A 22506-nucleotide genomic window follows, 5' to 3' on the forward strand; every position below is an offset into this window, starting at 1 on the left:
TTTTGAAATCTCGGGAATTAACCACAAAAAGTAGTGACAAGAATGCTTGTACAAATGATACTGTACAAATAATATTTTACAATTACAATTTAAAAATATTTTAAGGTGTCCCAAAAATAGTAATAAAGACATAGTCATACTAATAACGGACTGATAGAATAAAATTACGTTGGTCGCGTAATTATGCGTCACAGCATTCGCGTACAAACCGCGTGGAGCCTGCCGCACTGCCTGAGTATAAAGGCGATGCATATTGCCCCCAGAGATCGACTCACTAGCAAGACCGCGTTGTGAACACTAGTGGATAAACACATACAATGAAAACTTTGGTGAGTGTGATTTTTTTTCATAAAGTTATTTCCTCTGCTATTAATTAAAAATAATTACCAATTTGATATTTACAGAGACAAATTTAATTACTACGTTATTAAATTAAGCAGTAGTAGCCCAAAGGTATAGGACTGAGACTTTAGATCGTAGGTCGCGGGATCGATTCATGCGAAACAATCTTATACAATTCACTTTGTGCATTAAATATAAATGATTGCCACTGCTCACAAACAAGTTTCCAGAGCATGGGCAGCCACACCACACTGCGATCGCCAAACCGTCTGTTAAGCGTAGCGATTATGGTACAATCTTCCCATAGATATGTTTGGGGGAGGCGGCATATTCCTTGCAGTAAGCGTCTATGAGTTGGAACGACAACTAATAAAAATAATTTTGAATGAAAATAATAACAATTTATATTAACAACAGAAATAATTAATTTTTAATGACCGCTTACATTAAGCATAGCATCGCGTTAAATGAGCTAGGTTGTGTTAGACAAAACCCAAAGGTGATTAGATAAGAATAGGTACAGACTATTAAAACTTAATGTAAGTAAAAAAGGAAGAAAACTTATAGCATCGCTATCCGCTCATCGTCGTTTGTTTAAGTACTTAACGTATAAAATATCGTCCAGCTTATGTAGAAAAAGACAAATATATTTGAATTATAGAAAATATTTTGAAATTACACACTTTATAATAGGATCGTCAGAGAGTAGGCATAAAATAAAATGAGAAATAGATGAACGTGATATCTAAATATCATCCAATATTTTATGACCAATCAATTATACATAATCGTAAGTATTTAACATATTGAATCTAAATGTTTTAAAATAGATGGTATATACGAACTTTACGATGACGTGTGTTATATATTTTTTTCAATAAAAATTCAGAGCATTTGCAAGCCGAAATGAACGCTGGGTTCTTAAGATTCTGGAGTAACTCTATTTAGGTTATTGAGTACGGTACTACAATATGCTCCCATATAATGTCTCTCAACTATCGTATCAAATTTAAAAAGTTCATTAAAAAAAAACTTTTAAAAAACCTTACGATAACTTGAAAGTTTTTCAAATGATTATAAAGGTTAGATAAATATTGTTGTGCTATTGTATTATTTAGGGTATTCAAACTATTGGGTCAACAAAGAAACCTGTCTTAGTTTGTTGTCGTCTCTCAGATCAGACCGCGTTAGAAACCTTGTAGCTTTAAATTGAAGAATGCCTTTATAGGGGGTTTTCAATCTGATTCGCGTTAATATCAAATCAGCTACTTCTGCTATTCTTCTCAGGACGTTTCGAGTGTTCGCCTAGACCATTAGTAACTAAAGTTGAGTGCTCTGATTGTGACTATTATTCTATACTCCTAGATTGTTAAGGTGACCACTCCATGTAGCGACTCGGAGCCTCAGTGACTTCGGCTAACATACAGCGATTTTAAATTGGAGGAAACCGTAGCTAATTTACTAATTTGTAGTATATATAGTATAAAATACAAAGACAAACCATAATATATTCTTAGCGTGTCACTTAACAATATCTTTATGTACTATATGCATCATCTCTTGCCTTAAAATAAAGATGTCACCATGAGAGGCCATGGCGTTTATTCTTTTTCGCCTTAATTGCTAATAATATGTTTTAAGCTTCATTCCGACTTTACCATCGCCGCCTTAAACTCACTTGCCATGACCCGCAATTATTGGGACATTATGATGTAATAAAAAACCCAGCTTTTGGATTTCGCTTTCCGGCCCCTACAGTTGTGATAAGACCTTCAGATACCTCTTATGAGTTTGCGGTTTTATTCTTTAATAATGGCACAATGACTTTTCAAAATACGTCACTAAAAATTTTACTTTTCGTAGCACTTTCCTCCATCTAATCAAACCATTTTATACATTCTGCTACCGTCACAAAAATGCGGTTATGGTTTTGGGGTAAAGACAGATCGGCAACAGTAACTTAAATTGACCACCCACAAGGAGTACCTTATCTAAGGCCGTTAGAGTACCCTGGATACAAGCTGGCTCATAAGCTTTCAACTGGCCTTAGTGGAAATCCATAAAAGAGGCCAATGTCTAACAATGAATGTCCGATGGTTAAAATGATGATTTATTCTTAATTTAAGCTGGGTAAGATTCTATTATGATAAAAGTTCTATTATGTTACCATATGAAATAATTTTCAAATTGAAGTTTATTATTATGATATTAAATTTCAATTCAGAAATTATTTTATTAGTAACATTTTAAAAGGACTAGCATCACTAACATTATGTTTTAATGTAGTATTATATCTTATCTATTTTCCTTTGGCAAATGAATATCAGATTAAGACTTCGCAAACTCCTAGGTTTCGAATCCCAAAAATTGTTAAAAAAATTAACCTTGACTACTCCGGTTTTATAATCTCTAACGCTGCCCTCATCATGAAATGATGTAACGGCCCGTTACAAGGTTCAGACTAAGCACCTTTAACGCTATTCCACCTGTAAATGCTACCGAACATTGTCTACGATCTAAAAATTATTTCTCTTTAAATAACTAACTTTTATTTCTTTTCAGTGCGTATTTTCATTATTATGCATGCTGATCGTAAACGCTGCTCAAGGATCGGCAGACACAAGCAGTGACTTCGCTGATGGCCAGAGACGTAGTACGGGCGGGTATGGACTACTAAAACCTGGATACCCGAACTACTCAGGTTACAATCCTGGCTACGGCGGAGGGTACGGAGGAGGATATGGAGGAGGAGGATACGGCGGTGGATATAATCCTGGTTACGGCAACCCAGGATTAGGGTATCCAGGAGGATACCCAGGCAATTCAGGTGAGGTCATACACAGTTTCCCATAAAATCAACATCACGCAGAAATCAGATGATACAGGCAGGGTTACTAGTGATACGTTATCAGTTTTTAGGGAGCGGCCGGCCGCTCCCGAAACGCGAACAGCGTTGACGGGTCGAGGTTGGATCCGGATTCCTCCTTGACTGGCTTGTGGTCCACGCAGCCGTCCCAAGCCGCATACACACAACAGCAACACTACACGGCTCTACTCGAGTAGAACTATTTCCTAGGTGCGAATCACTTCATGCAACTGATACGCGTCCGTCTAGCTTTGGTTGTTTTAAAGTTAAAACTTTATAAAGTTCACGGACCCTTCCGCTCGGTAAACTCAGCTCCGATGATGCTGTAAAAACCTCCGGGATAACAGCTACAACTTCAACCAAGAATAAATAGTGGTACGAAATAACTAACTCCAAAAAATTAACTAAAAATACTATGTCACGTTATTTCTTTCGGTATGGTCAGAAAGTTGTATTATACTAATAATTTCGTATATATGGTTTTACAAAAGTGTATTGCAAGTATTTTTTTTTTTCAAAATCAGTGTAATTTTTGTGTCATTTACAGAATACTAGACACATAATTATCAGTTACTTTATTAAATGATATTTTCAAAGTACGCGATAGATTTTTTTTAGAAATTTCTGATATTAGTTATCGTTTTACCTATCGCTAAATTTTCGGCTTGACATTGATTTGTAGGACATCATAACAAAGATTGCAATTCATTACTTTTATTCGGTTAAATTATTGATTACATCTTCAAATACAACAATTTTACTTTTTTCGTTTAATAAGGGAAGTTGATCCAATGACTCCTAGTTTGTTAAATCAGTTAAAACGATAATAAGTATAATTATTTAAATCCGATATATAGCCGAGTACAGTGTATATGTATAGGATTTTCGAGTATTTTATTATTAGTTATTTAATATGTTCTCAGTTAATTTTTTTATTTTTGTTAATTCTTTATCTTTATACATTATGGAACTTTTTTCGTATCTATTGACATACCTCTGTTGAAATACAAACACAAAACTTTTACAATCCATACAAAGGTAGTATATAATTCGCAGAAACAATACGACCACTGCGTTGTTTATAAAATGTACAAAAATAAATAAATTAAATAAAATAAATTAATATGTAAGTACTAACACAAATGATCTGGTCATTTTGAAAATATAAAGAAAACCATTGTGTGTTATGTTCATTATTAGGCGGTTATGGCGGATATCCGGCGTACGTGAGCGAGTCATATGGAGGTGTGTACCAATTACTACTTCTTCTAAAAAAACTGTTCAGTGACAGTAAGTGTAAAACTATGTGAATAATTCAGCTTGCAGCTCTCTAACATGGAAGAGTCACAAATTAAACTGCACATGCTTTAATTCAGTTTTTTTAAAAGTAATTTGGTATTTAACAACTTAAATAATCACAAATAATCGATTGGTAACTGAGGAAGAAGAAAAATAACATAAATACTTCGTAATTTTTTTGTAATGGCACAAATTTAACTTCGTCGTCAGCAAAGAATGCGCAAATGTTTGCACTTCCTTTACTAAATAATACTAATAAAAATAATTAATTAATAATAATATTCTTATACGTTAGATATTTAAATACTGAAGTATTTCGCGGTTGAATTTATTAAATAGAACACCAGGATAATAGTGTAAAGGAAATATGAGAATTGACAAAAAAAATTATGTTAAATAATAATGTAAATAAAAATTCAGAAATATGTCATAACCTAATATACCTAAAATACCTAAATATCTATTGTAAAACCGATAGTACAATTTCTATATAGGATAGAGAACCTCTCTACACCTCATTAGGTGAAAAGGTCATTAGGTGGTCAACCTAATTGAATTGCATATCAACGGATGACTGTTCTAACTGTTGAAAGAATTATATAACTATTGATACACCTGCGGGAATAATATTATAAGAGTTTCTTACAGTCACGCGGAGCATGAGTAGCAAGTTTAGCAATTGAGCAATTACTTATGTAGCTTCAAATGTAGAAGCTACAGATGCAAACTTGACAGCGATGCGTGGCAATTGAAAATTAGGTAATTTTCATTGTATGCGGAGCCGAGGACTCGAAAAGGAGTGCAGTGTTCGTCTAAATGTCATAATTCGACATCTGTTACAAGCCAAAAAAAAAGCTAAAAGTTTTTACTTTTTGTTATCACGTTCTTCTGGGGATTGCTGATCCACTCTGCTCACTGCTTTACTTTATTACACACCATTGCTTGCTTGTTTTTGAGGCACTACGCAGGTAAAAACTCAGTCTTAATGCTTCCATAGCAAAGCAAGGTGATCTAGAGGCGTTCATTCTCCTTTAAGTATGAATTTAATTATTAAGTCTCCCTATCATCATTTCAGACGTATATTTAGGCCTCCTCCATAGTTTTTTAAAAGTATTATATTTTGAATTATCCGCTGTCTGTGCAAAAAATCTCTTTTTAACATAATGTTCAAAAATTTGAATTTTATGTCATTGTCATAACTTTAGGGCTTGGTATAACTTCTTATAGTTCGTATTAACTAAAATTTCGCTTTATTTACAAATAACTAAACATTTCAAATCACAGAAATATAACGTTGTAAATGTCTGCGCTATTAGGGGATGAAATACATATAGTAGGTGGGCCATGAAATTGCGTAAGATTAAGAGGCTTTATAAAAGTACCATGTTGTAAGGGGTACTGTATATGTTTGTATAATTATCGATGATAATAGAGAGATTAGTTTACATATATAGACGCATATAACTGTAAATGATGTATCTTAATTAATAAGTACACAACGACATGCTGACCCAAGGATTTAGATTTTTCGTTATCGCATTTGTGTTTATTAATAATCTTAGACCTTTGTAGTACTTTAGATTAAACACTTTATGTGTCGCTCTGCCTAAGGGTAACCAAACATCATAAAACATGAGATATACCTAAATATTATTGTTTTATGGTCGGAAACCGTTGACTTCATAAATTGAAAAGTTTAGGTAATGTTTTTAACAAAGTGATCTAAATTCTTACATACTTGTTTTAAAAAAAAATCTTGCATTAATTTTCAGGTAACCGCCCTTACTACAGGCCAGGTTACGACGGTAGACCAGGTTATAATTACCCATCCGGGTATCCCGGTTACCGGCCCGGATACAACCAGTACAGACCCGGATATGATCGTCCTTTCCAGGGTTACAACGGATATTACGGAGGAGTACGAGATGGTAGTGACTTCGGAATTTTCGGCAGAAAAGTTTCCGAAATTAAAAAAGAGGAAACAACAGTATAGTTAAAAGTAAATTATGTCTTTTAGTCATTTAAGTTTAATTTTAAAGTTATGTTGCGTATGTAAATATTAAAATATTTTACTAACCTATTTCTTTTATTTCTACACTTATTGGAACGTTTCAGATAAAACATCTTTTCGAACTGTGTAAAGGTCCACAAAGAATACTAAAGACCTGGTGAAGTAATTATCATCAATTATTTTAATTATACTCAGTGTTAACATAATTTAGATCTTTTTATTAACTTAATTATAACAGAACGAAACACAGAGTTACAATATGAAATATCACAATGAACGGTATTATCACTCTAGGAAACAAAAACATTGTACGAGATAGTTTCATCATCATCACCAAGCAAGCAAGCACCAAGCGAAGTTAATATCTACCTCCATTCACCGTCTGTAAGTGGTGGAAGACGATGAAAGCAAGCCGATCTAACTAGTCTTAATATCCCCAATTTGGAGAGAAGGGTGAAGAGTGTCGCCATAGCCTACGTAATGTAATACAAAGAATGACCCATGTATTTTATAAATATTGTCACAAGATTACGTAGACGGTTATACTACAAAATGCTATGAATGTTATAAAAATAAAAATAGAGATGAAAATAGGAAAAAAATAGTAAACTGCGATTTTAGAGATTATAGCGAAGGAAGAGAGGCGACGTATTAAAAGATTGTGATTAAACGGAAAGAGAATGTAAGATTATGTGAAGGGCGAAAGGAGATAGAAAAAAAGAAATTGTGAAGCATGAGAGAAGAGAGTCCATAAAGTATATGTTAAAAAATTATTACGAAATAATAGTTCCTGATATTTTAGATAGGGGTGAACTAACAGACTTCAACAATAAAAAACAATCTTAATAAAAATCTATAGGGAGGCGGTCTATGCCAAGCAGCGGACACCCTATTAAAATCTCATATTTTTATTCTTTATAAGTATATAAATATACCATAGGTAAAATAAAACAGTTATTGTATTATATAATTACATCGTATCTCTCCTGAAAGTCATTTAATATAACTACGGGTTTAGTTTCTTTTCCTACTTGTTCTCTTAGATTTTAATTTTTGTTCTGCATCAGTTTCTTATAACATAATGCCCACGAGTATCATAAGTGGCAGATGCTGTGATCACCTTCAACAAGTGACAATGTAAAAGATTGTAATCCCTTCTGGCTCTCCGAGCTCATAATATATATGTTAATGATGAAAGTGGACAATTTTAATAATATACACAAAGGACGCATTTATCAGGAATCAAAGTCAATACGGTCGGGAAATTTCTGGAAACAAAACATGAAGTATGTTAATAATACAATCTTTATTGACACATATATTACTTAATAAATAGATTATTGTATATATATTATATTAATATACAATTTTATGAGGTTTAAGAACCGCTGAACCAGTCCGATGTCATGGAGGTGAAGAAGGAAGCAGCACCGGATCTTGCGTTCGCGAAGTTTATGGGCAGAGACGTGGTCATCAGCTCTGATATGTCCGACTTACTCTTGCTCGGACTAGCTGCCACTTGTTTCTTTTTCACCTGCAAGTGATTAAGGAATCGTTATTTCCAAGTACTTTTTTTTTTCAATGTCTGTAGACGTTCATTCAGAGTATAATAGTTAAGTATATACAGGCAATAATAACGGTATTAAAAGATACCAAAAATCTTGTAGTAAAACCGTACCAAGAATTTATTTTTTTGTTTATATTTTATTATACAAATACGGCTATAAAAAATTAAAGGTAAGAATTCCCATATATTTAGAAAAGAAAAAATTTAAACTTTTTTACACAATTTCATTAATATTATTTTTATAATATTATTATTAATGTATTATTCATACTACATTTATATTATTCCAAATATTTTTTACTAAAAATCGATGTCTACATGTAAGTCGGTTTTTATTCCACGATATTTTCTTCGCTGGAATTCACATTAAAAATGCGATTGTACAACGTAAAGCGAAGCCGCTAAGTACAGTCACAAGTAACGGATAAAAATTTTAACCCAGAGAGGGTTTAAATTTTTACTATCAGACAGAGGTTTCCATAGTAGATCATTACGATGTAATAACATGGCGCTAATCAAAAGCTAAGTTAAATTCATTATGGTTTCTGTAAACAATACAAGTAATGATTTACATGAAATGATACAAGTTATAATTTAAGTAAATAATACAATTTATGATTTTCGTAAATAATACAATTTATAATTTTCGTAAATAATAAAAGTTATGATTGTGACAATATTTGAAGTAATGAATTCCATTTATAATACAAGTAATGATAAACGTCAATGATATACCTTAGTAATGATTTATGTAAATAATACAAGTAATGATCTAAGTAAATAATACGAGTAATGATCTAAGTAAATAATACGAGTAATGATTTACGTAAATAATACGATTAATGATTAATGAAAAAAAAACAAAAATTATTTATGTAAATAGGGAACGGGGCATCATTTAGTTGCGGCCTTAGTACATATTAATGAAAGATCTGTGCAAGTAATATCAAACAAAATAAAACCACATTTTCAAGTCTATATCTATGAAAATGCGATCACAAATAGGTAACATTTTTACAGTTCATCTGTCTTAATATCCACAATTAAAATGAATATTAGTAATGACGTTACAAGCAATTCTATCTAAATAAAGTCAAACACAATACAGGCAGTGTGTTAATATATTGAACAGTCGAATAATTTAAAATCTCTCATACCCCTTGTTGATGTAAAGTAGAAATCTTTGGTCTGTTAAAACAATCATATATAAGATGTACAGTCACTAAATAAGTTTTCGTCCTACTAAACATAGGACGTACACTTAGGTAATAAATATTTATTTTATAATAACATACGAAGGTATATAGTCCTATTAAAACTTAAGTATTGTAGTTACGATAACAGAAAACTCCCATATTAATTATCATTCATACATATACATATTCATTTATATATACACATATACATTTATATATATGAATATATACCTGTATATGAATATACATATATATAAAAATATACATATATGAGAGAAATCTGCTTTTTGGGTCACCTTACACAGTTTTTTTTGTGACCAATTTAACTATATCCTTTACATACTAATAATACAATTCCTGCAAGATTTTTCAAAATAAACTTCTTCGATTTATTACATGATAATTCAGAAACATTACATGGTAGAGGATTATAGAGACAAGTTATAATTCATACCGATTTCTCTTGTTTCTTATGAATGTTCGCGGGAGTGGCAACTGGGAGAAGAGAGAACCAATGCGCATCGGAGCAAGCGAGTAGTGATGCGGCCTTGTCCCCGGTACCGCCCGATAAAACCGGTTTTGTACCGATTATTCCGGTCAATTGACCGTGGTGCTGGATCAAGCTGCCTAAAAGAGTCTGAAAAAAGAATTAATTTAAAATTTATAACATACAGAGTGAGGTTCAATCAAAAGGTAGACGATCATTTTTATGTCGACGCAGGTAAACTGGATGCAGGCCACTTTCAACCTTTACGGACATGGGTGGCCTATGTCGAACAGTGGAAATCCTACGTCTGAAATGATTATGAAGATGTTTTTGTCTAGGTTAATCCACTGAACATTAAGAGTGGATACTTTATCTTTTTTATACTAATTCAGGAAAATAAGATGTTAATATGTTACTAAGTAAAACAAAATTATCTTTAGCACATTTGCTAATTAAGTGGCAGAGGTCAGGCCACATAGTGGCATATGACCAGCAAGCGAAGCGTCTATATGCCCCAAGTCGACTTTGTAAGCGGACGTTTCACAAGGTAGATAGATCTTGTTAAGATTGGTCGACGATGAATGAAGACCATTTTTAATATTATTGGAAATTGGGAGGCTTTTAATTCAGTAGACGACGTCCAACGGCTGAAATAATAACGATGATGAAATTTTTAAAATTTCAAATGATCTAGGAATGGATGACTGGATTATCAATAGTCCACAGGAATATACACATCATATTAAGTCATAAATTTCTCATCGTTTTACCTGTACACGCTGTACTGATCGCTTCAAATTTGTCTGAATGTAAGGATAGAAGACGTCATAGTCAAATGGATCTATCTTCTGCCTCAAAAACTCGCAAATTTCTTGCGAGTACTCCATGGATTTTTTATTCTCGCGTGGCACCATCAGCATTGTCAAATGTCTGACATCCATTAATAATTGGAGCGCACATCTCTGATTTATATCGCTCTCTTTCTCTCTAATAACCGTGTTGTAATGTTCAAGAGTGATAGATGTAACTTTTTCTATGAATTCCTTGTGGATCTCATGTGGTAATGTATGAGGGACCACTTCGTCAAGGATTCTACTGACGGCGTACAGATACTCTTGAAGTTTGAGAGATGGACAAGCTGGAACTTTTATGGTCGACTCTATAGCGTTACCTTCGTCATCCTTTTCTTGTATTTGTATTACATCCCATTGCTGAAAAAAAACAATGACTATGAGAAAGTTCAGTCCGCTTAATTGACTTGACTTTTGCAATAACTTAAAACTGTGCTTTAAATCATATTATACATAGTATTATATCTCTTAAAACTATTGGAAAAATTATATCACAATTAAAAATAATATTTCAAATATAGTCAGACAACAGCAATCAATAGACAGAAAAGCACACCTTTTTTTAGGACACGTTTTATTAATCAAGCCATACATAATCCATTAATTTCTTAATTTATTTATTTGCTAATTTATCTATATCGTGAATGTTTTACATGCCTTAGATAACAAGGTGCATCAAAATTTGATTATAAACATATTGATCATAAGCAATTAATAGCTAATAAGCTCAAATAGTAAATAACTAAATCGCGCCGTCAGCCCCGACTGGATCGTTCGCAAAATTTATCCCTTTATTCCCGGCGTTCCGTGCCGGATATTTGAACGGTCGTCGCAATGAGAACAAAAATCTTTTAAAGATTTTAGCGCATAGGTCTATGATACACACTACCAAGAAGTTTTCAGAAAATTTTAATCTCTTTAAAGAAATGCAAATCCTTTCAATAAGTTTCGACGAGGGATATGAAAGTATCATGTAACAAGAAGAGGCCGTATGGACCCACTTACCATCATCAAATAATCAACGTTGGCTTCTAAGGTGAACTCTTGTGGTAGGCATTTCAGCAAACCCTGCACTTTTTCCATAACAATGTCCAACCACTTGCTCCAACAAAAGTGACAGCTCTCTTTCAAAACAACACAGATATCGTTCCAGGACTTTATAGCGCTTTCCTCAACAATCACCTCATCGATATAATGATCTTCAGGAATATAACACTTGCGTAAGTTAGTCATAAGGTAGGTTATCGCCTGAGTGAATCGAGCTGTGTACACCGCTGTGGTCTTTCTTTGAAGTTCTGTCGATTGGAGGGTTTGCTCTTCGAAGCATGCTTTTATGTATTGTAGCATACTAAAATTAATCAACTATGAATATACAGTATGATTGGTTATAGGTGAAGCTATAAAGGGAATGATATGATCATTTGTGGTCTATTAATGCATGATACACCCTATCCAGAAATCATACATATTCAAAAATAAGAAAAAAAATTGATAACATAGTAAGAAAAAACATTAGAAACTCGGGTAACTACATGTTGAATTTGTTATTAGCCTGACGTTATCCATTGTCTTCAGAGTTCTGTACAGGGTGATTGGAAGTAGGTATATAAACTCTAAAGTTTTTTGCTGACAAACGTGCTGTATATTCGTTCTTTTAAACATCCTTTATACACCAATAACAAATCACCTTACTTAACTTTATAAATTGGGCTATTAAGCAGAGATAACAAATTCCAATAGTTTTAACAATCATTAAGTGTACGCGATAAAATGTTTTAAATAGAAATCTATGGTATGCATTCAAACTGTTAGAGATACCCTCACTTCTTGGAAGTCTAAAATAAATCTAAAAATCTTAAAATAATTTTTGCCCCTTTCAATTGTTTACGAGTAGTTTAATTATCACTATATTATAAAGCATAGTAATAAAGTCGATCTGATTTCTAATCTATTTTAAACAATAAACATTACGTCACCTTTGTATATTTCTGTCGGAAACATTTCTCAAATACAGTTCAATATCTTCCTTATCACTGTATACCTGTCGGTTGTCTTCTTCGTCATCATTCGTGAAGATAAGTTTGTTGCTACCACTGCTTGCTTTCTCCCTGTACAAGTATACCTTTAAATCTTCTAGAAGCTTCTGTAGTTCATCGTCAAGAGCTTGGCAGAGTTTCTCTATGTTCGGTGTGAAACCACGATCCTGTCTAGACATACCTGGAAAAGATAAAATTCCTATACGCTGTATGATATTCTTTTAAAGCCATGCGGGCGTCAAAATAATGAAGTCCATAAATAAATAAATCCATCGACCGCCAGAAATTTTGTAGCCAGACAAATAAACGAAGTCACATTTTTGAATCGGGTCAAACAGCTTTTTTACCGAAAACATGTATATGGGTTAGGTTGGTTTTAGAAACCATATTTATAGTATTAAGATTTAATGTAATTCTCACCAGTATTACGATTTTGTGTCTTTTTTAAGATGATGCTTTAGAATATGCGATGAATATTATATGATTCGTTGTACTATGTACTATATCTACGTAGATTTAACGTATAATCTACTAAACAACTTGAATCAATAAATAGAAAAAGTAAATCGTAACTTAACAATGTCGTATTGTTCGTGGACTAAATATCTCTTCCAGGTCAATTATTTTATGCAAAACGATCACCGTTATAAAGACTGTACTGCTTCTGCTGATCTTGCTAGGATACCAGATGATTATATACATTTGTTTTCTTTTAAGCTACATCTCAGACAGAAAGTCTACATAAGAAAATCTGTATTGTTAATAGCCTGTGAAGCAGAATATAGTCAAAAAAAAATTGACGATCTTGTTAAAAGTTCGAATAAGGATTTTTTTTTAATTTTATATCTATTATTATCCTAATCTAATGTATACCACGTTGTTTAAATATTAGATTTGTTTGAAGAATTCTTCACTCAATCAAACCCGCCCGTAACTCCTTCGATGTATAAAAACAAAGAAAAACCTACCTTTCATAAGCGAGTTCATGACTGTAATAACTTCATTTCTTGATTCAATAATTGTTTCACCAATAAGGTCCCGCCAGACGAACCAATTGATGTCCGCTTCCTTTTCCAACTCGCTTTCCGAAGACACTTTACTCAGGTCAACCAATATCTGCGTCTTAAACGTGTCATACACTTTTTGCCAGCGATTATCAACGATCATTTTCACTCTAGAAGTTAGAAGCGGCTGGAAGTAATGACACCAGACGTGGACATCTGGTATATCCAGAGATGTGCAAACCGCACTCCAGTTTGGTGGAGTCTCTGCGAAAATATTTTTCTTATTTAATTGTTTTACATTCCTGCATTGAAACCACTGGGGCCTTAAAGTTCTGGGGTTGAGGCTACGGACCGACAAGCGCGCGGAAGAATTCCATTCACACGGTGGACAGACAACGGCTAAAATCGCTTCCAACCGGTATTAATAGATATCTATGGGCCTATGGCCATCAGTGGACTACCTATGGCTGAAATGATGATGATAATAGTGGAAATAATAAGATTTTCTGAATGAATCCTATACCCTGACCTTACAATTCTTTTGACAATGTCCATGTTGTGGTGTAAGCGACAAGTTACGATGTTCGTGACTGCCTACCCGAGATTTAAGGTGATCTTCATGCAAACTCACTGCGCATGCCCGCCTATAATCTCCACTCTGGAATCTTAAATATCCAGCTATCGTCCTTTCTACGCGTTATGAGACCTGCCCACTGCCCCTTTAAAATGCCAATTTTCTGGGCTGTGTCCGTTACTGAGATTACTGGTTAATGAGGTAATCTGTGGTAGAACTAAGGCCACCGACGTAGCAGGAAGAATTGCTCGTCTGAAATGATAGTGAGCGGGGTACATCGTTCGTGCATCCGAAGGCCGATAAGACCAAAATTTTCTTAACCGGCGACAAGACGGTAGACATGGCGTGGTCAGATCTTCACTAGGTTGACTGACGATATAGTCAAGGTTCCGGGAAGTCGCTAGATGCGGGCAACGCGAGAAATTGGACATTGGGCGTCCATCAAATGACATGATAATGATGTCCGTGAATTTCATCCCTCTCCGGATCTTCTCTTTTCTGATCGGATGTTCTAGAAAAATCCCGAGCATAGCCATGGGTTATTTAGGTCATCAACTGTGAGCTTGCCAAAGGAACCCAGAGATCACGCTGTAGAAATAGTGGAAAGTAAACTTACCGATTTTAAACGCCTCTTCTCTTATCTCATGCAGAACTTTAACCCTAGTTACATTCTGCAGCAACACCCGTACGTTACTCTCGATGTATGATTTCACCCATTCACTCCATTTTTGAACTGACTGCGATATATCCGTTTTAGCCAACGCATGTAATTCTTTATTTGTAGATAACCTAAAAAATATCGCTTACGGACTTAGAAATTACCAAGCATGCAACGCAAGACGCCGCTTATAAATGTATCCAGAAGTGAACGCCGTACTCGTAATATGATGATTAAGCATAAAATCAATTTCCTTAATCATTTATTATTTAGGCTACACGCATGTGATATAAGTTTCTTTGCCTCTTCTTATATTCAGACGCCTATAGTAGTAGTAGCTGTATTCTTATGTAAGTAAAATGTAAATATCATGGTTTGCGTCAAACTTTCAACTTCAGAGGCTGCTTACTACAGCAATATGCACCATTTGAACTACACCAGCCTAAAGGTTGAGGTAATTTAATGGTTTTCTATCGAAATGTGATTGCTAACCTAACTTTAACTTATATATACATATAAGTATATATATACATCTATACATATACATATATATGCATATATATATATATATGCATTTAAACGGTGTACTTTATGTATTGCGATAGTATGTAGTCACTTTTATAAATAAAAAAAGAAATACATATAAATAATCTGTAATATAGTGATGATACTTTGTGAACACCTATTCTATTTTTCCTTAATAACCAAGTCCATCCAATGGCTGTATGGAAGAGACTGTCATTGTTTAGTTTAATTTATTTGTATATGCTCTGTCTGTGTACGAATATAAATAAATATACACTTACTTATAGTTAGAAATGACAGGAGGTAACAGTTTCACAGACGCCGGATCACTGAAATTAACTAAATCTAATAACGGCTTAGAGTCCACCCTATATAAATCTTGTAGCATTTCTAATACGGCACCTCCTTCATTATCTATAACACAAAGATTAATTTATGTTTTACTACACGGAGTATCTCATAAATCAACATCAAACAGACACTAGATATTAAAGTAGATACTGGCCAACCCCAGACTTTTAATTTAAAAAATCCATGCCACAAATTTTTAATTATATAAATTTAAATAATCTGTATTCAACCAGACATTTAGAGGCACTTTTAAATCGTGAATTACTTTAGCATTATAAATAATAAGCTAACACCGGCTCGGAACGCTGATCTGCTGAAAATTTATTCGATTATCTACTTTAAATTTTAGATTTAAAAGAAAAAAGGAAGGTCCAAGACGTAGTGAAACTTTATTATATATGCATACCATATATAACAAACTCAAGCCCTCGCATTAGGTTTTTTCTATTGGTTTTGCTACAATCTTCGATTTTTTAATTACTTCCTACATTCCTTTTGTGATATTTCTGTGAGCAACAGATAAAATTCACTGCAATAGACTGATTTTGAAAAAAAAATTGAATTTTTTGTTAAAGCCTGTAAGCAAAAATATTACCACTAACAACTATTAACAAATATGTCACTAAATATTTTCTAGAATTAGCAACTATCTACACTGTTCTCCGATTTCGATTTGTCGTTAATTTATGACGACGCAAATAATTATAATTATGCACCCATCAGTTCTGCCTGCTATGTGACCTACCCTCGACCAATTCAACTTGGAAAACTTGGAACTATGTCCATTACTTTTTTCTTGGTGCTACTCATTTATGATGATAGTAGCGGAATCCCAGATAACAGCCATTGCTTATTCTAATTATTATATATATTTGGTGTTCTATTTCATAAATACTATCAAAGTTGTACAAACCTTAATACGCAGGTACATCAGAATTTAAAATTGTTATAAAACTAAATTGTAACATGAAATGATTAATATTTATTTAATATTGGCTGATATCCAAAACTAGAAAAAATAATTGCAAACTACTTACCAACAAAGCATGCGTAAACTAAAATAACAGTTTTCAACACAATTTTGACAGCATTTACAATCTTCTTTTTTATCTGTGCTTTCACATCGCCTTCTAGCATCTGTGGCAGGTCAAACTGTAATGTAGACTTTAGGCTGCTATCACTGTGTAAGGCTATAAATGTGTTGAGGAGCTCTATCATAGTCTGAGAGTCCAGCAGATAAAGGCTTACAAGACAGGAAGAGGCCACCTGCAATAGAGTAAGGTATTAGGTATCCACTATATTTATAAGATAAATTTTTACATATTAATATTGATTAATTAATTTGTTATGTTTGAAATGACTGACAATTTATTAACAATATTTTTTTTAATTGATTTAATTTTTTATTTACTTAATTTTAATTTCACCATAAAACGTATATAATAATAAATTAAGAAAGGCTCTTCATTTCGGAGTCCATCTATGAGAAGCAGGTACAGTTTTGTCCCACTTGTCATACCTATGCAGAGATTTATTTTATACAAAAGTGTTTTTCATGCCATTTAGCTTATTAAGTAAGTATGCACATTAAGACAAAAATAATAACAGGAGTACTGCACTACATTATTTTAGATAATACTAACCGGAACAGTAATATCAACATCTTGTAGTTTCTGTTTACACTCATTGATGATGGTCTGACTAAAGTTTGCAATAGAAATCCACTGCTGTTGAACTATTTTCTGCAGTGATTGCATTCCAGGCTTAAGATTTTTTCCACCTATCTGTAATTGTAAGCCTATAAAAATTTAAATATAACATTTTAAAACATTATTATGAAATTTTATTATAAAAATGATTATAGATATAAACCAAGGCTAAAGGGTTTACTAATAGCGACCACGAGCCAGTAGACGCGGCGTAAGCCGATGATGCCGCTGATAGACTGATGATATAATCCTGATCAAGGGAAGCCTATTCATCACAGCAATCTTTGGACATCTACACTGACATGATAATGAAGATAATAATAGATAGCCACAAATATACCTAAAGCCTGCTCAACTAACAAGAATATATCATATCCTACTATGGTATCATATACCATTCGAAAGAAAGCTCTATAATAAAATAATAAAAAGTGTGTGGTTTTGATTTGATTTGCTTCCAATTATTAAATTTGTAATTTTCAGTTTACTTTATTTTTTATTTCATTTTTTTTTCTGTAGTGTACATAATGTCTAATATAAAATATAATGTATTTTATTATTATATTATTACATGTAAAGTTGAAGTTGAAAGTGAGTTTGGAATTTTAGCAGTGTGGGTTGCCCTCCTACTAGGTGAACTGAGTACATAGGTAAGATCGCGAGAAGTTGCTGAATATGGGCAGTGCAAGACCACTGTAGCTATCTTTAGGAGAGGCCTATGCCTTGCAGTAGGCATCTATCACCTGACAACATGTAGTAGAGCAGTAAAAAAATTTACCCGTATTGACATGCCGCGCCATTATAAACAATTGTGATGCCTTCACAAAATCATCTGCTTCAATACACTTCCATATTTTCTCAGGTATTTCCATAAGCAGTTTCACTTGTACTGCAATAGCATGCACTGGGTTTGTATTTAATTGTAAACTGCAGCAACAAATTACAGCAAATATAAATATATTCAAAAGTAAACACTACCTTTTTTTAATGTACATTTATAAAAATCAACATTAATTTATTTCAGCTTCAGAGTTTTCTTTCAAGATACTGAATGAAGCATCATACATGTGGTTTAAAAGTTTACATTCATTATTAAAGTATTTAAAAGTAAGTTATAATAATAATGTAAATAATTCAATAAGATTTAAATTTTAATAAAATATGAGGAATAATAAAAAATACTAAACATCTTTATTTACTTATACACATCATAAGAGAAATTAAAATACCTATCGCTTATTACTAGACATCAATCAAGATATAATCAAACAAAAAATTTTGTGTACAGTTAAAATATTATCATATTTTTAGTAAAGTTTTGCAATGTACATAATGGAAAACTTCGTTTTATAAGTTTACTTTGTCAGTGAAATATATTTACAGGTGTTTGACAATTCAATCAATTTCATGAGTAAATTTTTATTGAAACAGCCAGTGATTTAAACCAGAAAGGTAAAGACAAAATTCAATTAATCAATCTTCAAAGTTAAAACAGGACTCCACTGTGCCTTGCAAGGTGTTGATGGTTGTGGAGAAGAAGCAGGAAGAAACTCTACCACAACATGTCTCCAACAAAACTGATTTACACATGTATACTTTCTGACAGATAAAGCTTAAATGAAAACAAAATATTTTTAAAATCTGTTTTGAATTTAATAAACGGTTTATTAATGATCTGTAAAATTTTATTAAAAGATTGGATTCCATTTATTAAAAATGAATTAAGAGATTTTTGGAGTTTAAATTTTGATAGTCAGTTCTTCACAGTGCCTTGTAAATACACTATGAATTTCCCATTTTTTTAATTTATTGTGTTTATTGTGAATTATAAAATATTATCATAAATACATTGTGAGGCCATGGTAAGAATATTGATTTCTTTAAAATGGTTTGTCCGGGAGATCCAAAGTCCAATATCAAAACCCGTAAATCCAAACCCAAAACAAACCAGTAACTCAGATAGCTCCTTTTTGCAAAATAAATATGTACTCAATATCTGCACCTCTACTCCAAAACATCAATCAATAGAACAATGTTGTATAAATAACTAAAACACAATCCTGGCAGTATCGTATCATTAATAAATACTCAAGAGAAACAAGTAACAATATCACAGTAATATTTTATCTTCCTTGCAGCCTAAGCAAGCTACTGCACTAAGCTTGACTTCAAGAGACTCAATGTTCAGACTCCATTGAAGTTGAGAAATGTGACACTTAGGAAAGCTGTGGAATCTATATAGCACAGAACATCACAAAATGTTATATTTTTAAGTGTTTGATAACATTTGGTAAAGAAAATTTTAAAGTTTTGTTTTTTAAGAATTTACTATTATAACTAAATTGTTAACTATAAACCAACTCAATAATCATAAAAATACCTTTGTATTCTTGGAGGTTCTTGAACTTTGAAGCCAGTCAAATGTGTTTTGTGAAGGCTTTTGCATGCTACCATCATCTCATTAATATGATTTAAAGTACTTGATGTTGTCCCTTTCATTTCCTCTATTGTGTCTGCAGCTTGGATTAAATCCCTGTACCTTTCACTGAAAAATTAATGAAAAATATTCATATTTCGAGGCCAACATACAGCATTTTTTATTTATTTATTAAAAATACACAAACTAACATTTTGAGGTAACATTAAGATGATTATTTTAATTTTTTGTTGACATAAATTAACTTGTTAATTTACACATTTCATATTCCATTACAATATGATCAATATATGAAGACTTGAAGACGACATATTCATATGGTAGGAGCTCGGAAAACATTTTGTATTAACTAAAAATAAATGTATAGACACTCGGGAAAACTGTTTATTGTAATGATAATGTGCAGTCTAGTATAGACAGGTAAAGCTTGACGATTACTAAAAGTTAAAGAGTTACTCCATGTATTGAATCGTTGTGATAACATACCCCACCATTGCTCGTAGTTCTTCGCGTTTTCGTTCAATTTCATACTGTAACTTCTTCTGTACTTGATCAATTTCAGTGATTGAATGTGTTTGAAACAACTCATCCGGCACAATGTCCAGCAGATTTGGTTGAGACATTTTTGAAATGTTCACAACATTAATTCTTATTTTATAACAATATTAAAAGTGTTATAAACAAATCTTACAAGAACTGTCACGTAAACTAAAGTATGTCAAACGTTAGTGTCAAATTGACGTAAGCATTCGTCCCCAAGCATGCATACTCCAAACAATAGAATTCTTAATTGTTTTATGCCTTGAACCAGTTATCGAAGACTTAAAATATCTTAGAACAAAAAAGTTTAAATTATTTAATGCTAGATTTCATTATAAAGGTATTGCACAAAGATCTGGTTTTAAAACATAAAAACTTAAATTGCAATAAAAAATAAGGAAAAATGGTAGAAAAACGTAGGTATTGAAAGTATTTAAGAATACATTTACTTTCTATTGCTTGTAAAACGGAAGATAACATATCTGTGCTAACACCTACATCCTTTTTTAATACGTGTGTAAAAAATGACTTCGTTAATACAATTTTTTCGACACAAACATTTTTGGCATCCTTTAAAGTTTTTTTTTTAACCAATACCGTAATCAATGTTACCGTTATAGAGTATTAGCCCCAAAAGATGCTAAGCCAACTTCCAATTACAACATATAAAAATAACTCTTTTATGTATTTCTTAACTTGGCGCGTTTACTGCAAGGAAGCAAGAAAAAGTAATGCTTATGGTCGAATATGTTATTCAAATATACTATCTGTGCTATTATTAGGGCCTTAATTTAACAAGAGTATTTGAGTTGCGAAAACCAGCCCGTTGACACTAGATAAGCTGGTCAAATACTTTATTGTTGGTGTATGCATATATTCATGCAATAACAACTACTTAACGCTCACGAAGAATATATATTATTTATTATTTTAGCGCTAATATTTTTATATATCATTTCTTATCAGATTAGTGTGTATTAATCATTACAATAATTGTAAAGATATGTTTATTTGTAACGACGGTTTCCGTAATTTTTTTTTGTTTTTGGATTTCCCATGTACTTGCCGGCATGAATTTTTATTGATATGCATTTGACTTAACTCTTCAGGTGTTGTTGTATAAACTAGGAAATATCACTCAAAATCTATTTAAATTGTTAAATATGTATTATTTTTTCTTTTTTTTTTTAAATATATAATGGTTAGTTACACAACCCCAAAAATCGAATTTATAGTAGGCATTATAAATAATATTCAGTAGCAAAATGTTGGTATGGATTGTGCATATTTTAATAATGGTTTAATGACTTTTTCATTTACATTGATAAAAGTAACCGCTAAAAGAGCTTTTTTATGGGTGTTTATGGTACAGAGGCCATTTCTTCTTTTCAGCAATACACGCCCACTACAATTCACTTGCGTAGCCAGCATTCAGCGGCTTCCCGCGGTTTAACTGTCTTCAATCCACCTAGTGAGGGTCTACCGACGCCGCGCCTGACGGATCGTTGATTGCCACTCTGAACCTTTCGGCCCCAACAACCATCGGTTACACGAACGAAGTGCCCCTCCCACTGCTACTTCAGTAGGCGCTTAACCCGAACATTTAAAGTAACTAAATTCAAAGGCTCCCTATGGAATCTCAGCTCGAGTCGTTACGCAAAGTTACCGCATTAGGTTTAAGAGTGTAGTATCATTTTGTAAAGGATTTGGATAATAAAATAATAAAAAACATACCCACCGAAATAATAAATATACTTAAGGTAGTAATACAATTGTTCTGCAGAAAAATAACAACTGTTTGTTTGCACATATTCAATTCTGGTACAGCATATTAATATTAAATTGTAAATTGCATAAATCGGAGACAAAAATATCACAATTTGCAGATCATTTGGGCTTTAAATTGTACCTATTAAGTACAGGCACAAATTTTACAACAAAATGTGTTACAGACAAACTAAAATTAATTTTAATTAAATTATACAAACCAGTGTAGCACCAAAAGACTAAATAAATGCCAGCCTGAAGTGATCAGAATCTATTATTGTTAGAA

General features: G+C 32.6%; 2 protein-coding genes across 2 annotated transcripts; one reads left to right on the plus strand and one right to left on the minus strand.

Annotated features, from left to right (window-relative positions):
- The first annotated feature begins 264 nt into the window (after nt 1–264).
- On the plus strand, nt 265–6584 carry LOC137923394 (keratin-associated protein 19-2-like). The gene is made up of 4 exons (XM_068766637.1): nt 265–329; nt 2905–3169; nt 4409–4504; nt 6280–6584. The coding sequence occupies exons 1-4, from the start codon at nt 318–320 to the stop codon at nt 6498–6500; spliced, it is 594 nt and encodes a 197-aa protein (XP_068622738.1). The 5' UTR covers nt 265–317; the 3' UTR covers nt 6501–6584.
- A 1243-nt stretch (nt 6585–7827) lies between these two features.
- Nucleotides 7828–20608, minus strand: Cog1 (conserved oligomeric Golgi complex subunit 1). Its single transcript, XM_068766442.1, has 13 exons — nt 20400–20608; nt 19857–20021; nt 18255–18403; nt 17411–17565; nt 16805–17033; nt 15698–15830; nt 14850–15022; nt 13624–13923; nt 12596–12836; nt 11625–11967; nt 10539–10979; nt 9736–9918; nt 7828–8052 (listed from the first exon to the last, which is right to left on the minus strand). The coding sequence occupies exons 1-13, from the start codon at nt 20534–20536 to the stop codon at nt 7897–7899; spliced, it is 2805 nt and encodes a 934-aa protein (XP_068622543.1). The 5' UTR covers nt 20537–20608; the 3' UTR covers nt 7828–7896.
- Between the last annotated feature and the right edge of the window lie 1898 nt (nt 20609–22506).

This window comes from Battus philenor, unplaced genomic scaffold (genome assembly GCF_028537555.1).
Source record: "Battus philenor isolate CCGP_79_NKW_IND1 unplaced genomic scaffold, ilBatPhil1.0.hap1 SCAF_21, whole genome shotgun sequence".
Classification (NCBI taxonomy): Eukaryota; Metazoa; Arthropoda; class Insecta; order Lepidoptera; family Papilionidae; genus Battus; species Battus philenor.